The 13,519-nt window shown below is 43.2% G+C and overlaps 1 protein-coding gene across 1 annotated transcript in view; it reads right to left on the reverse strand.

Annotated features, from left to right (window-relative positions):
- Nucleotides 1-2,018: 2,018 nt before the first annotated feature.
- The window catches only part of VWF (von Willebrand factor), a 214,944-nt gene continuing 203,443 nt past the window's right edge, over nt 2,019-13,519 (reverse strand). Inside the window, exons 51-52 of the mRNA XM_055000628.1 lie at nt 7,477-7,574; nt 2,019-2,358 (exon numbers count right to left, since the gene is read on the reverse strand). Of these exons, the coding sequence (XP_054856603.1) occupies nt 2,170-2,358; nt 7,477-7,574 (287 nt within the window). The 3' untranslated portion in view covers nt 2,019-2,169. The remainder of the gene's footprint in view (nt 2,359-7,476; nt 7,575-13,519) is intronic.

The raw sequence follows: 13,519 nt of genomic DNA on the forward strand, positions 1-13,519 counted from the left end.
GTTCGTGAAATGTGACGAACCATGAACTGCATAGTTCGTTTTTTTTCTGGTTTGTGCCCATCTCTAAAGTATAATTTTTCAAATGACCTTGGTAGGCATTTTAAGAGGTGATGCTTGGCATTGAAGCAACATTGAATGGCCTTGAATGTCATCTTTGGCTTTCTTCAGTGGGAGATTCTAGGCAATCAAATAACCTTAATTGACTGGTGGGTTTATTTGGACTTCTCAGCCAGAAGGTCTGTGCTGCTGTTCCTGGGTTGCAGTATTGCAACTAATTCTCTGATGAGAATTACCAGTGTGGGGCAGAATATGAGATGCCCTGGGAGGATGATCATTAGCAAAGAGTTCACTATCAATAAGGTCTAAGAGCTTGTTAACAATAGTATGTGTTATATGATAACATATACAGAAAAATAAATCAAACCTAGAATACACATATTCTTTTGGCAGACTGATAAAAAGCAGAACAAAGCATAAAAAGAAACAAAAGTAGCCGTATTATAAAGAAGTTACTTAAACTAATGGAATGTGAGGTTTGATTTCAAACTACCAAGATTACAAACTCAGGTATTGCTTGGTGTTTATGAGGAAAAACACACCCTCTGGTGGACAAATTTCACATTCATTTGTGATAAATGTGCCTTGATGAGGGAGACTTAATGAAGGTTTATATGATGAAGTGTAATGGGACTGTGAATCATTGTTATTATTTTGGATTTCTTCAAACAATCTAAGACAGCAACCTCAAATCTCATGAGAATCACCTCAGAAACTCCTGTCAATCATGGTCCCTCTGATCTTCATTATCTCGTCCCGCCTTCTTTTTATGTAGATTTTCAGTGTCATGTAACTGGAAAGTAGTTCCACTTGCAGCTCAGGAAATTATTCATTGCTTGGCCTGTGTCAAAGCTAATAGTCTGGAGTCCAGCAAGTCCCCAACAGCCAGGTAGTTGACCTGGGAAGCAGACACCTTCCAACTCTGTGGGGTCAGTGGGGTTGGCAGTTTCTGAACAGCCTAGATTGTATCTGAACTAAAATTGTGCTCAAACTGAGGATCCAGGTGAGAATCAGAAACTGTATAGAACCTGGCGGAATCTTATTGGCTTCTGTAGTGCCAGGTTCTGTCCCTCCATTGTGGTGTCACTGAAATGCAGCAGAAAACAGGCCCAAAGTTCCCTCTGTTGTGGACTTCATTGTCATAGCTGAGGTCCTTGGTACTTTACCAGCTGATCCATTAGAAATACATACAGCTCTACAGGAGCTCTTCCCCTCATTTTTAACATATTTCAGTCAGGAGTCTCTCTCTTAATTCTTAAGAAATCAAAAGTCAAAGCGAATTAAGGGACTGTTATATCAAGGCAATCATTCATTCAATCAAACCACTGTGTTCATTTCCTGTGTTAAGCTGACTGATACTTGTGTGTATGGAGTGTTAAAAAGAAACAAACTGGATGATTCACAGATTAGGGTGTTGTGCATCCATAGTTACATCCTGGGGATTCTCTGTTTCTCTGTTTGGTGTTTCCCAAAACCAAAGAAACAACAGTCCATCAAAAGTCACCTGAACTTACACTACTCTCATAGCCATTGACACTAGACATGGAGCCTTGGCTCTTCACTCTCCTGGCTCACCGATGGCCAAGCAGGAAGAATGCTGCTAACTGGGTCTCTTTATAGGGTCTTGTGCTGGCAGTCACATCTTCTTGCTTTACAATGTTGTGAGACACATCAAGCATTGGTGGGGCAGGTGGAGCAGATCATGATGATGATGATGATGATGATGATGTGCCATCGAGTCACAAACTGACTTTCGGCAACCGCTCCTGGGGTTTTCAAGGTGAGAAATGAGCAGAGGTGGTTTGCCATCGCCTGCCTCTGTGCATCCAAGTAATAACCATGGCCAACTCTGCTTCCTTCTGAGCTGTGAAGAGCTTGGGCTAGTCTGGGCTATTCAAACACATTACTGAACGTATATAATAATGCAACAGTGATATTGTTAGAAAGCAAAATGTCCTAACTATGAGGCTGAATTTGAGGTTTATTGCTTAGTATGTTACAATGAATGCTTTGGCTAGGACAGCAGTATCAAAACACACAGATTAGACTCTGACTGTAAATTTCTGGGAAGAGGGCAAAGAGCTTGCATATGCATCAGTTCATCAACAGTATTTATGGTGTGCATTTCCGAGACACACATTCACAGCGTCTGGCATTAAAGACTTCCTGCTGTATTACGGAGCCATTGGGACAGTGGAGGGGCACTTGCATAGAATCCATCGCGGTAGCAGAACAACAGGTGCACTCGTCTTCAATGTGGTGCACTGAAATGTTGTAGACAGCTCTGCTGGCACATTTGCCCTGAAAGTGAAAGAAGAAATATTTGGCTCCTGTGGCACTAACAGCATTCTAAACTCCAGATTCTGCACAAGAACTGCTCACACAATCTCAGGGAGGAGATAAACCATTGGGGTCTGATGCAAAATGAGCTCTCTGCAAATTGGGAGCCAGCTTCAGTACGCCCTCACTCCACCCCTAGACAGACACACATTCTCCATTTCATTCTTTTGTTTGCATTAACTGAGGTATAGCATTAAACATGTACCATTCGTAACCACGATTTCCCAGTTCATCAGGTTTTGCACAACACTTCAAACCCTGGTTTAAGGTTTTGAATAAGATGCAAACACTGGTTCATGAGGTAGGCAGCAGCAGTTTGCATGGTGGGTCGAGGTAGGATTGCCAGCTTACTTGTGGCGGGAATCCTCCCACCAATGCTCCCATGTCCCCCAAGCTCACTCAATAGAGCAGTGAGGGGGAAATGGGAGGATGCCATTGCCAGAGGGCATCAGAATGCGGTGAAAAAGGGGCCCACGGTGCTCAGTGGGAAGAACTGGGATACTCTCTGCAACCCATCACTTAAGCACTGCTGGGTGTGGGGACACATTTGCAGGCACACTCAATGCACAGGCTGCAAGTCTGCATGTGCACAGAGACATCATAGCAGTATTAGAAACAGAGCTGGAAGGGACATAAGAGTAATCTAGTCTAACCCCCATATAATGCAAGAAATTCACTACTCCCTCTGCCCCCCCTCTCTCTCTCACACACGCACACACACTTGCTCTATGTCCAGAGGAAGGCAAAAAACCTCTGTGATCTGGCCTGGAGAAAAATTCCTTTCCGACCCCAAAGTGGCAATTGGCATTTCCCTGGGCATATAAGAAAGGACCACAAGAGCCTAGCTCCAGCTCATCTTTTCCTGCCCTCCCACTCACAATCTGCCTAAATTCACACTGAGTCATAGAATCAGCATTGATGCCAGATGGCCATCTAGCTTCTTCTTAAAAACCATCAAAGAAGGAGAGCCCACCACCTCCCAAGGAAGCCTGTTCCACTGAGGGACCCCTCTAACTGTCAGGAAGTTCTTCCTAATGTTTAGCCGAAAGCTCTTTTGATTTAATTTTAACCCATTGGTTCTGGTCTGTCCCTCTGGGGCAACAGAAAACAGCTCCACTCCATCTTCTCCATCGTCTCCTCTCCAGGCTAAACATACCGAGCTCCTTCAGCCTTTCCTCGTAGGACTTGGTCTCCAGACCCCTCACCATCTTTGTTGCCCTCCTTTGGACATGCTCCAGCTTGTCAATATCCTTCTTAAACTGTGGTGCCCAAAACTGAACACAAGACTCCAAGTGAGGTTTAACCATCACTTCACCTGATCTGGACACTATACTGTTGATGCAGCCCAAAATCGCATTTGGTTTTTTAGCTTCCACATCACACTGCTGACTTGTGTTCAGTTTATGCTCTTCTAAGACCTAGATCCTTTTCACATGTACTACTGCCAAGACAAGTCTTCCCCATCCTAGAATTATGCCTTTGATTTTTCCTACCTAAATGCAGAACTTTACATTTATCTCTGTTGAAATTCATTTTGTTAGTTTTGGCCCAGGTTTCCAGCCTGTCAAGATCCTTTGGATCTTGATTCTGTCTTCTACTATATTTGTAACCCCTCCAAATTTAGTATCATCTGCAAACTGAATGAGCTTCTTTCTCCCCCCACACTCCATTCCTTCATCCCAGTTATTTATAAAGATGCTGAACTACACAGGGCTCAGAACAGATCTTGGAGATACTCCACTTGTCTCTCGTCTCCAAGAAGATAAGGAAACATTTACAAGCACTCTTGCGGTGCAATTGTCAACTAATTACAAATCCACCTAACAGTAATAGGATCCAAACCACATTTTACCAACTTGTCAACAACGATATAAAGGGGAAACATATAAAAGCCTTACTGAAATCAAGATAAACTATGTCCACAGTATTCCCCTAATCCACCAAAATGGTCTCTCTCTCAAAAAAGGAGACGTTTAGTCTGACATGACTTGTTCTTGAGGAACCCATGCTGGCTCTTAGTAATCTCAGCCATCTTTTCTAAATGCTCAAGGACTGACTGTTTGATGATTTGTTCTAAAACTCTTCCAGATGTGAACGTCATGCTGCTGCGTCCGTAGTACCCTAGATTTTCCTTTTTCCCCTTCTTGAAGATGGGGACATTTGCCTGCCTCCAATCTTCTGGCGCTTCACCTGTTCTCCAAGAATTCTCAAAGATGATAGACAGAGGCACCTAATTTATATCAGCAAGTTCCTTTAGTACTCTATGATGCAATTCATCTGGCCCCGAGGACTTGATTTCATTTACAGGAACTGCTACTCCCTTCATCATGTGTTCTCTTTTTGCCAGGTTGAGCAATTTCTCATGCATGAGAAGTCTGATGCAAAGTAGAAATTGTGCAGTTCTGTCTTCTCTTCATCACCTGTTAAAATTACACCTTCTTATCCCAGCAGTGGGCTTACTACTTCCTTGCTCTTTTGCTTGCTCTGAACACAATCAAAGAACACATTTTTGTTGTGTTTAGCATCTCTCGCTAGCCTAAGCTCATACTGAGCTTTAGCTTTTCTAACACTCTCCCTACAAGCACTGGCTATTTGTTTAAATTCATTCTTGGTTATATGGCCCTCCTTCCATCTCCTAAATGTGTCTTTTTAAATTCTCAGATCATTAGAAAGCTATTTACGGAGCTATCCTACCATCTTTAGGTTCCTCCAATTTTTTCCTTCTCACTGGAATCATTTGTGATTGTGCCTTCAGTATCTCACGTTTAAGAAACTCCCACTCATCTTGCGGAGTTAGCTGTGTTAGTCTGTAGTTGCAAAACAGTAGAGTCCAGTAGCAACTTTAAGACTAACCAACTTTATTGTAGCATAAGCTTTTGAGAAGCACAGCTCTCTTCGTCAGATACAATAAAGTTGGTTAGTCTTAAAGTTGCTACTGGACTCTTTGCTATTTCCCCATTCATCTTGAACTCCCTTCTCCTTGACTGTTTTTGACCATGGGATTCTTACCCAGCATAACTTGTTAAAATTAGCTTTTCTAAACTCCAGCCTATATGTCTGACTATGTTCAGCTTTTTCCTTCCCAAGATCTTAAATCCCAAAATTACATGGTCACCACCACTACCCAGAGTGCCCACTACTTTCACCTCATCAACCAGTTCTTCCCTTTTGGTGAGAATCAGGTCCAAGATAGCAGGCCCCTTTGTTTCCTTTTTCACCTTCTGGAAGATGAAGTTATCAGCAAGACAAGTCAGGAATTTATTATACCGTACCTTTTTAGCAGAGTTTGACATCCAACAGATATCAGGGTAATTGAAATAATAAGTCCAATAACAAGACTTTTTTTAAAAAAAAAAATGCAAGTTAAAAACAAAACTTAAAAACCAGTCCATTTTTTTAAAGTTTAAAAACAACTGTAGAGATCAAAAACTCACATATTAAAACGCTGCACCAAATTTGACCATTTTCCTATTAAATATTTGTGCACAACACTAGGTACTTAAAAATACTTAACATAAAATTAAAGCAATACATAAGGGGAAACCCCCAGAATTCACTATTAGGCAAAAACAAAAAGCTCAGCCAATCCTCAGAATCCAGTTTTCACAGTTGTGTCAACATTTTCCTGGAAAAGCTTCGCCTGTTGAAAGTGCTGAGATTCAAAGGCTTCTTAATGGCCAATTAATTTGGAGGCTAATCAGCTGAATGCTTTTTCCATGCTGGGCATGCCAACCTCCGTACTACGCTGTGCTTAAAGCAGCTACTAAGTCATTTTTCTAACCTACCAAATTTAAGGGCCAAAAAGCTCAGCAACTTCTTTTGCATGCTGACGGTGCCAGGTGCAATCTGCAGGTCCTCCTGTTAGAGGTGAACGGAACAATTCTCTGCTTGAGAACCTGCTGTGCAGCTGCCGATCAGCATATGTAATGCAGGGCTAGAATACTGGGCAACAGTGACTCACTTTTAGGAGGAGAAAAAGGAGGAGGAGGAGGAGGAGAATAATAATAATAATAATAATAGTGCCATTAAGTTGCAATCGACTTATGGTAACCCCTCAAGGAATTTTCAAGGCAAGAGATGGACAGGCATGGTTTGCCATTGACTGCTGCTCTCCCATCCAAGTACTAACCATGGCTGACATTACACGTGTCTATTGCTCGGCTCTAGTCTTTACTCACTAAAAAAGACAGTTACATTTACTCATCTTCGTTACTATTGTTTATGTGGCACTGCTATACTCAGCAGTTGGTAAAAGATGAAGCTCTATACCAAAGAGAAAGATCAATCACATGGTACTGGAAGGAAATAGGGCTGGGAAACATTGGCGGCTGTGATAGGCAGAGAATAAGGATCTTTTAAATTATTGGTGTGTAAGGAAAGGGGAAAATGGGTTTTCAAGTTACAGAATATCCCACATGTTAATGCTACAATTCTTTTGGGGTTACTTCATACTCCTCATCTTAGCCAGCACTGTCCCACTTTCATGGAGGGGGGAACAATGGGGGACCCAAGTAACAAATACATGAACCCAAGTGCTAATGAACCTTCACAAAAATTTGCACCTCCCCAGCTGCTTGTTTCTTCTATCCAAATTGCCACTTTCCCAGCTATGCCCCCCCTCCACGGGGTTCTAGATGTGCTTCTACTCCCATGAATGCATTCCCCCACTTATGTTTTCTTCTTCAGATGAAGTATTTGGAACCAAGTGGACAGAGAGGAGATTACTTAGAAGGCACCAATAAGAGAGAACCTGTTTTTATTTATAGATATATTTGGGTTTCCACTACGGGGGGTAGAAAGTAGGATAAGAAAAGCCCTAAACAAACAATCACACACACACACAGCTGTCATTGGATAGGTTTGCACATAACGTATGATGTGCTTGTATTGAATGTAAGAAGTCTGGTACAATACAGTTAAGAATGGATGAGTGGAGAAAAGGGAGCTATTTCTCCATAAAAGAAACAGGCCTCGTACTTCTGGGCAGCTTTTGCCAGTGAGTGCCAAAAATATGCCACATGTTGTCTCCAGAAACAATTTCCTTTTTATTTTGCTCTTCATAAAATAAAGGTAAATTACCTCGCAGTAATGGATATTCAGCTGGTTTATAGTCATACAGTCCCCCACTTTAACATATTCCAGCCTGCCAGTGACTTGTTTGCATGCTGGTTCCACACCTAAAAAGGTAAGAGGAAAAGTTCTGTGTGAACCTCTGTAGGAAAAGATGCACACCAGGGCTGGTTCTCCAGCCACGACACCAAAGTGACTGCTTGGATACAGCCACAAGGAGGAGGGTGCAGATGCCACGCAAGGGTGGGCTCAGTTTTCTCTCAGCCAACAGTGGACAAGAGGCAACTGGCACCTCCTCCTAGCACTGCCGGCCCATTCTAAGTCATAAAGATCCACGTGGCACTTCCACGGCAGCTTTTCATGAACCAGGCCGGTCTGGCACAGGCTTAAATGGTAACGAGCGTACCTTTTAGGGGACAACAAAATACCAGCCCCCCTCCATATATTTAACATCGCAACCATTAGCTTTCTGCTGATTTTTTGTCACACAGTGGCAGTGAAACACTTGCTATCCAGGCTTTATAGCTGAAGGACCTCATCGTTTTAAATGGTAATTAATGCTAGATATGACAAGCGGATTTGTGTGGGGATTGCCGCAAGAAGGGCTTATCCTATGCAAGCAAGCATAGCACTAAACTGGGAGTAAGGTTAGGAGATTCCTGGAGGCTTCAGGGTGTAGCCTGGGGAGGGTGAGATTAGGGAAAGGGAGCAACCTCAGCAGACCCTCAGGGGAACCAGTCTCTCTAGTATGGAGAGCAACTGTCATTCCAGGAGACCTGGAACCACCTGGAGGTTGGCAACCCTAGCTGGAAATGCTGACAGGAGCAAATGGATAAGCAAAATAATCTGGTGGGGCAGCAAAGCCTTGCAGTAGCAGCCAGCCCAGCCAACTACCCCCCATTTTCCCATGCGGTCCAGGTAAGGCTGTTAGCCAACTAACAGCTGAGAGGGCGGGCAGAGGCCAGGTCTACAGTCTACCTTCCATTGGAAACAACAGGGCCTTAATTATTGTACGATCAGTAAGGAGGCCAGGTCTACCTATAGATCCCACTGTTTCCTGTAAGTAGACCTGGCCTCCCTGCAATCCACAGGAAATAATGGCCCCCATCATCATCATCAAAATGAACAGGTTACAGATATGTACAAAACCAACAAAATATAAGCTACATTGCCAATCTAAATTCCCTTCCAATCCACCTCCATGGACATATAAAACCCTTCACCAACACTATCAGTACTAATTCCATTAACTGACATTATCAACACTACAATACTATTTCCAATTCTACAACTGTCAGTTACATTCTTTGTATCGCTCTTGACCATAAAAGATCTACTCTATAAGTATCCCCATTTATTTCTAATGGCTTGGTGAACCTGGTTTCTGCCCACCCCACTATCAGCTATTGGATGGAAGACGCCCGCTAACAACTAACAATATTTTTTAAAGCATTAACTTCATTGCAACAGCAGAAAAGATACTTTACTCATCAGCAGGTCTGATGCTTGTGCTCACTGCAAAAACAAATTAGTGACCTGTGAAATAATGCAATGCGCTTTTTAAAGGACTAGGAGACACTGACTTCCAGCCATTTGGTGAGTCCAGCTTCCTCTTTCTCCCCCCCCCCTGCTCCCCTCCTCCTGCTGCATGGGGTGGAGGTTGGGGACTGGAAAAATTGGTCCAAATTTTCAGGACAGGAAAAAGTATCTTTTTAAAATCCTGAAATTAAGCAGTCAAATCTCTCGCATTTGGGGAAATCCCAGGGATCAGCACACTTGGAGTGCAATGGAGGGTAACTTTGGGATAATGAAAAGCATGCACTCTTTGAAATCCAGATCCAAAATTAACATAAACATTTTTGAAGCATGCCCCCATAGTGTCTACTTAAGCTGCACCTTTGAGTTTGGTTTGCAGGCATCTGCAACATCATCATGATGTCACTCATAGCATCATGATGACACCATTCATGGTTGCCCCAACCTACTAGATTGAGTGGCGAAGTGGGCCAAAGGTCATGCAGTTCAAAGAAGAAAACGGCACAGAGGACGATCCATTGAGACCTCCTTAATATGTTTGGACAACAAATGTGGACGTTTCCAAAAACAAGAAACGTTTCTTTAAAAGTCCAAAATCCAGTTAGGGTACTTATTTATAAAACATATGGACTGCAATTCTTTGCCCAGGATTCAACTCTGATCTTGGATACAATCGACCGGACTGTTGTGTGGGACAAGTTCCCGGTGGATTACATCTCTGGAGTCTAGGCCTCCCCCAGTGCATTTTTATTTTCATTCACTTTTTCCTTGCAGAGCATATCAGTGCACCTAAACTCCCAGTGCATCCCTTCATATTTACATATTTGTCTAACTTGTCCCAGTGTGGCAAATTTCTGTAAGATTACAGCTCCCACTTGCTAGAGCTTCATGTTTCTTCCTGGGGGGGGGGGAGAACAAAGAACAACGCTTCCTGATTTGGAAAGTGTTTCTGTCTGCTGGGCGGCAAAAGCCAGCTCTGCACTGCAGGATTTCATCACTCTGTTCGACAAAACTTGTCCATGAAGAAAGGAGACACAGAAAGCCACAATAGTTGACAGAAACCCCATGGCAAAGTAACTGTCAGCACCACGCTTGTCTTTTATTTGCATCAGCTGAGAGAGGTTTGATCCAATTGCACTCTGCTTGCTTACCCGTTTTCAACACCCGAGATAAATGGAAGGACACAAGCCATTTCCACATGAACATTTAAAAAGAAAAATATAATCAGATTGAAAGAGAAAGGAAGTCATTTAGTGATGGTACTGATCTGTCACTTTCAGAATTAACATAAACAACAAATTTCAACCCACACTTGAGAAAAAAATGGAGAAAAACGGTCAAGCCTATCCCCCTAAATACTAAGACATGCTAGTTCCCGGCTTTCTATGTTTTCCCCATTATGCTTCCCCCAGGAATGTTACCAGGTTGCCTCAAGGGGTGTGTGCCATGCTTCCCAGGAGTGGGCAGGCCCGATTCAGATGGGGCCTTTGCCCACTCATGCTGTTTTCCTAACTTGCTATTTGTCTTGTTGGGAGCTGCATGGATACTTGAGCCACATGTTACGTTGGTGCAGCGAGTTAAATAGCATGGCTGAATCCACACGTCCCGGCATAGTGCTAAACTGCTGGAACGATGGCACTTTCCTGGCGTGATTTCTGATGTCATCACGCCACATCAGAAGTCGTGGCAGGAAGACGCTATCGTTCCAACAGTTTAACGCTATGCCGGGACGTGTGGATTCAGCCCACGTCTCCTTCAAGGCCGTCAGATCAGCAAAATAGCACAGGATCAGGAAACCATCCCTACTTCTTTCCGCTTCCACAGCCCCAACCCAAACCAGACCGGCATGTGTCTGGGAAGCACGGCACTCCCCATGCGCGCCACTTGAGCAGACCTGGAATGCCCACGAGGTGTGATGTGTAGTGAGGCCTTAATGTGACGAAGGAACAGAATCCAGGATGGAGCTATGAATCCATCCTGATAGGGTCAAGCTTGATTCCTACCGGCTGGTTTTATTAGGGGCAGATAACAAGATGAGCTCCCATGTCTAGTAGTGTCCTCAAGTAAACTTATAAGCAGGGGCGCTTCTGAAACTCTCCTCATTTGAATTTTTCTGGGAGTCCTCAAGTGGCCTTTGCAGAAACACATCCTTGCTGAATTTTCCCAGTACATTCCAGATGCCCTTCTGCAAACAACTGAATCCTCCAGGCTAAAAGACTAAAGCCCAAAGCCCAGAACTGTTTTCATCATGAATGACTAATGCTGCAACTTGAAAGCAGTAATTTGGAGCAGATCGATGAACTACCAATAAATGACGGTGGTGGTGATGAAGATGATGATCTAAGCTGAATGGTTCAACTGGACTGGATCTGGCTTAGATTTTCACAGGCACAATGCAGGAGTGATTTTCACTGATTTGTTCTTCCAGTGGGAGACCTCCGATTCCCCGCAGGTTATTCCTGAGTGTCCCCCCTCCCCCAGGAACAGCACTTCGGTGAGTGTTTTGGCTCTGCCACAGGAGGAATTAACTAAAGCCACCTCCTCTGCCCTTGCATCCACAGAAACGATGTGGGATCTAAGCCATTATTTTAATGTTTCTTGGTGGCCTTCTGTGCTCTTGGCTGGTTCTCCTCCTTAGCACCATTTCTCTCCTTCTCTGCCCTTACAGTCCTCAGCCTCATTGTCCCGCACAGCTGTTAATCCTATTGGCTGTGCTGAGCCACGTGGTATTAAGTGGCAGTGAGGACAAATGAGGGCAAGCCCGCTGAAAATGGCACAGAGACCACTGAAACTGTGCAAATGTGTTCACAAAAGCCCTACAAAGTGACTGAAAGGTGCTTTTCAATACTCAGAAAATACCAGAAGAGGGAAATGGCTTGAATTTGCATCTAAAACTGACAGCCCAAATATCCTCACTAGATTGTTTCAACCTTCGACTAGAAGAAAACAAAATCTACTCTTAATCTGCCTAGGCAGAATATCAGTCAAAATGTGAGCTTTTCAGAAATATTCAAGTACCATCCTAAGAAAAGTGCTCCACTGGCAGAAGAAACCCATCATTGCTAGGAGATTCCCTCCCTGCTTTGCTGTTTGTTTTCTGTAGTATTTCCTTAGTTAATTAAAAGTCTCTCTGAGTCTTTTAAATATTATGTTGACATCTGTTTTATGTAAAGGTTAATTGACAATTTTCAGTACCTGTCCTTGTGCTTTTATCCTGGTAGGCAGATGAAAGGCCTCTTAATTAAATTACCTGCCGAACACTCTTCAGTTGATAGTCTATTATATCAAGAGCGCCACTGACTTTTATTTCTTAAAACCAGAACTTGCTGATATATGGATAAGCAATGGCAAGGAGTGAGCTTGGAGTTAACTTCCCCAAACTGGGGTTTTGTTACAGCAATTACTGTGGTTACACAGGGACCGGAGGCTGGGTGCCCCATCTTTTATTTATTGGCACACAAACAGAACAAAAAGAAAGAGGAGAGAGACAGAATGGAGGGCCAGGAGAGGTGCTGACATTTTGACCTTCTAGAGGAGGGATAGTTTTCAGAACTAAACAAATTCTGTCTATAATTATCCACCATATAATTTGGCAACCTAAGCCTTTATTTAGGTCAGTGTGAACAATTAACTGGGGAATAATCACAGGAAAAAAATAAGGAAAAGCCGCTCAGCACTTCAAGAAATTTAAAGTATTTTAGACTTTATATCTGATGCGCCTGATTTTGTGCATTCAAACTGGAGGCACACTTCAGTCTTGCAATTCCTCAAAAGTTTATTTTTTGAAGTCACAAGAGTACCACATTAGGAGGAGTCCATCATCTGTGTTTCCATACAAATCTATGTTTTGTGCCTGCCTCTCTACTGGAAACACACAAGTCGGAACTGCAGAATTGCCCTTCCGCAGAAGAAGAAGAAAACGAAACTAGCACAGCAAACCATTCAGAGATGCAGCAGTCAGCCTCTTCTCAGCCCGGGCACTCTGCGCTGACAGAAACCTTTGATCAATGTATTTATTTCCCATGGCGCACTAGCAGCTCTCTCACACATGCACAGTGTGGCCCCGCAATGTGGTGTAGTGGTCAAGTATTGGACTAGGACCCGGTGGATTCAAATTCCCACATTGCCATGACGATCACTAGATGACCTTGAGCCTATCACTGTCTTCCCCCCTAGCCTACCTCACAGGGATGTCATGAGCATAAAATTAGGAGAGGGTTGATGTAACTCTGGAAGCAGGGCAGAGTAAAAAGTCTAATAAATAAAATAAATAGCAATCTAATAAATAAAACAGAAATACTGTCTTAAACCAATGAGTACAACTGGAATGATTCAAAGTTAAGTTTAAGTCCTATTGCTATCAAACAGAAAATTAGAAGTGCTTTATCTTTTGACAGTTTATCTAAGTACATTTTAGAGGGAAGATGGTGGTCATGACCTTGAGCCTGAGGTCATGTAATGGTGATAACATCTGCACATTCTCCACCACTCTCGTACTGTCAAGCCAAGAATGGGG

This window comes from Eublepharis macularius, chromosome 16 (genome assembly GCF_028583425.1).
Source record: "Eublepharis macularius isolate TG4126 chromosome 16, MPM_Emac_v1.0, whole genome shotgun sequence".
Classification (NCBI taxonomy): Eukaryota; Metazoa; Chordata; class Lepidosauria; order Squamata; family Eublepharidae; genus Eublepharis; species Eublepharis macularius.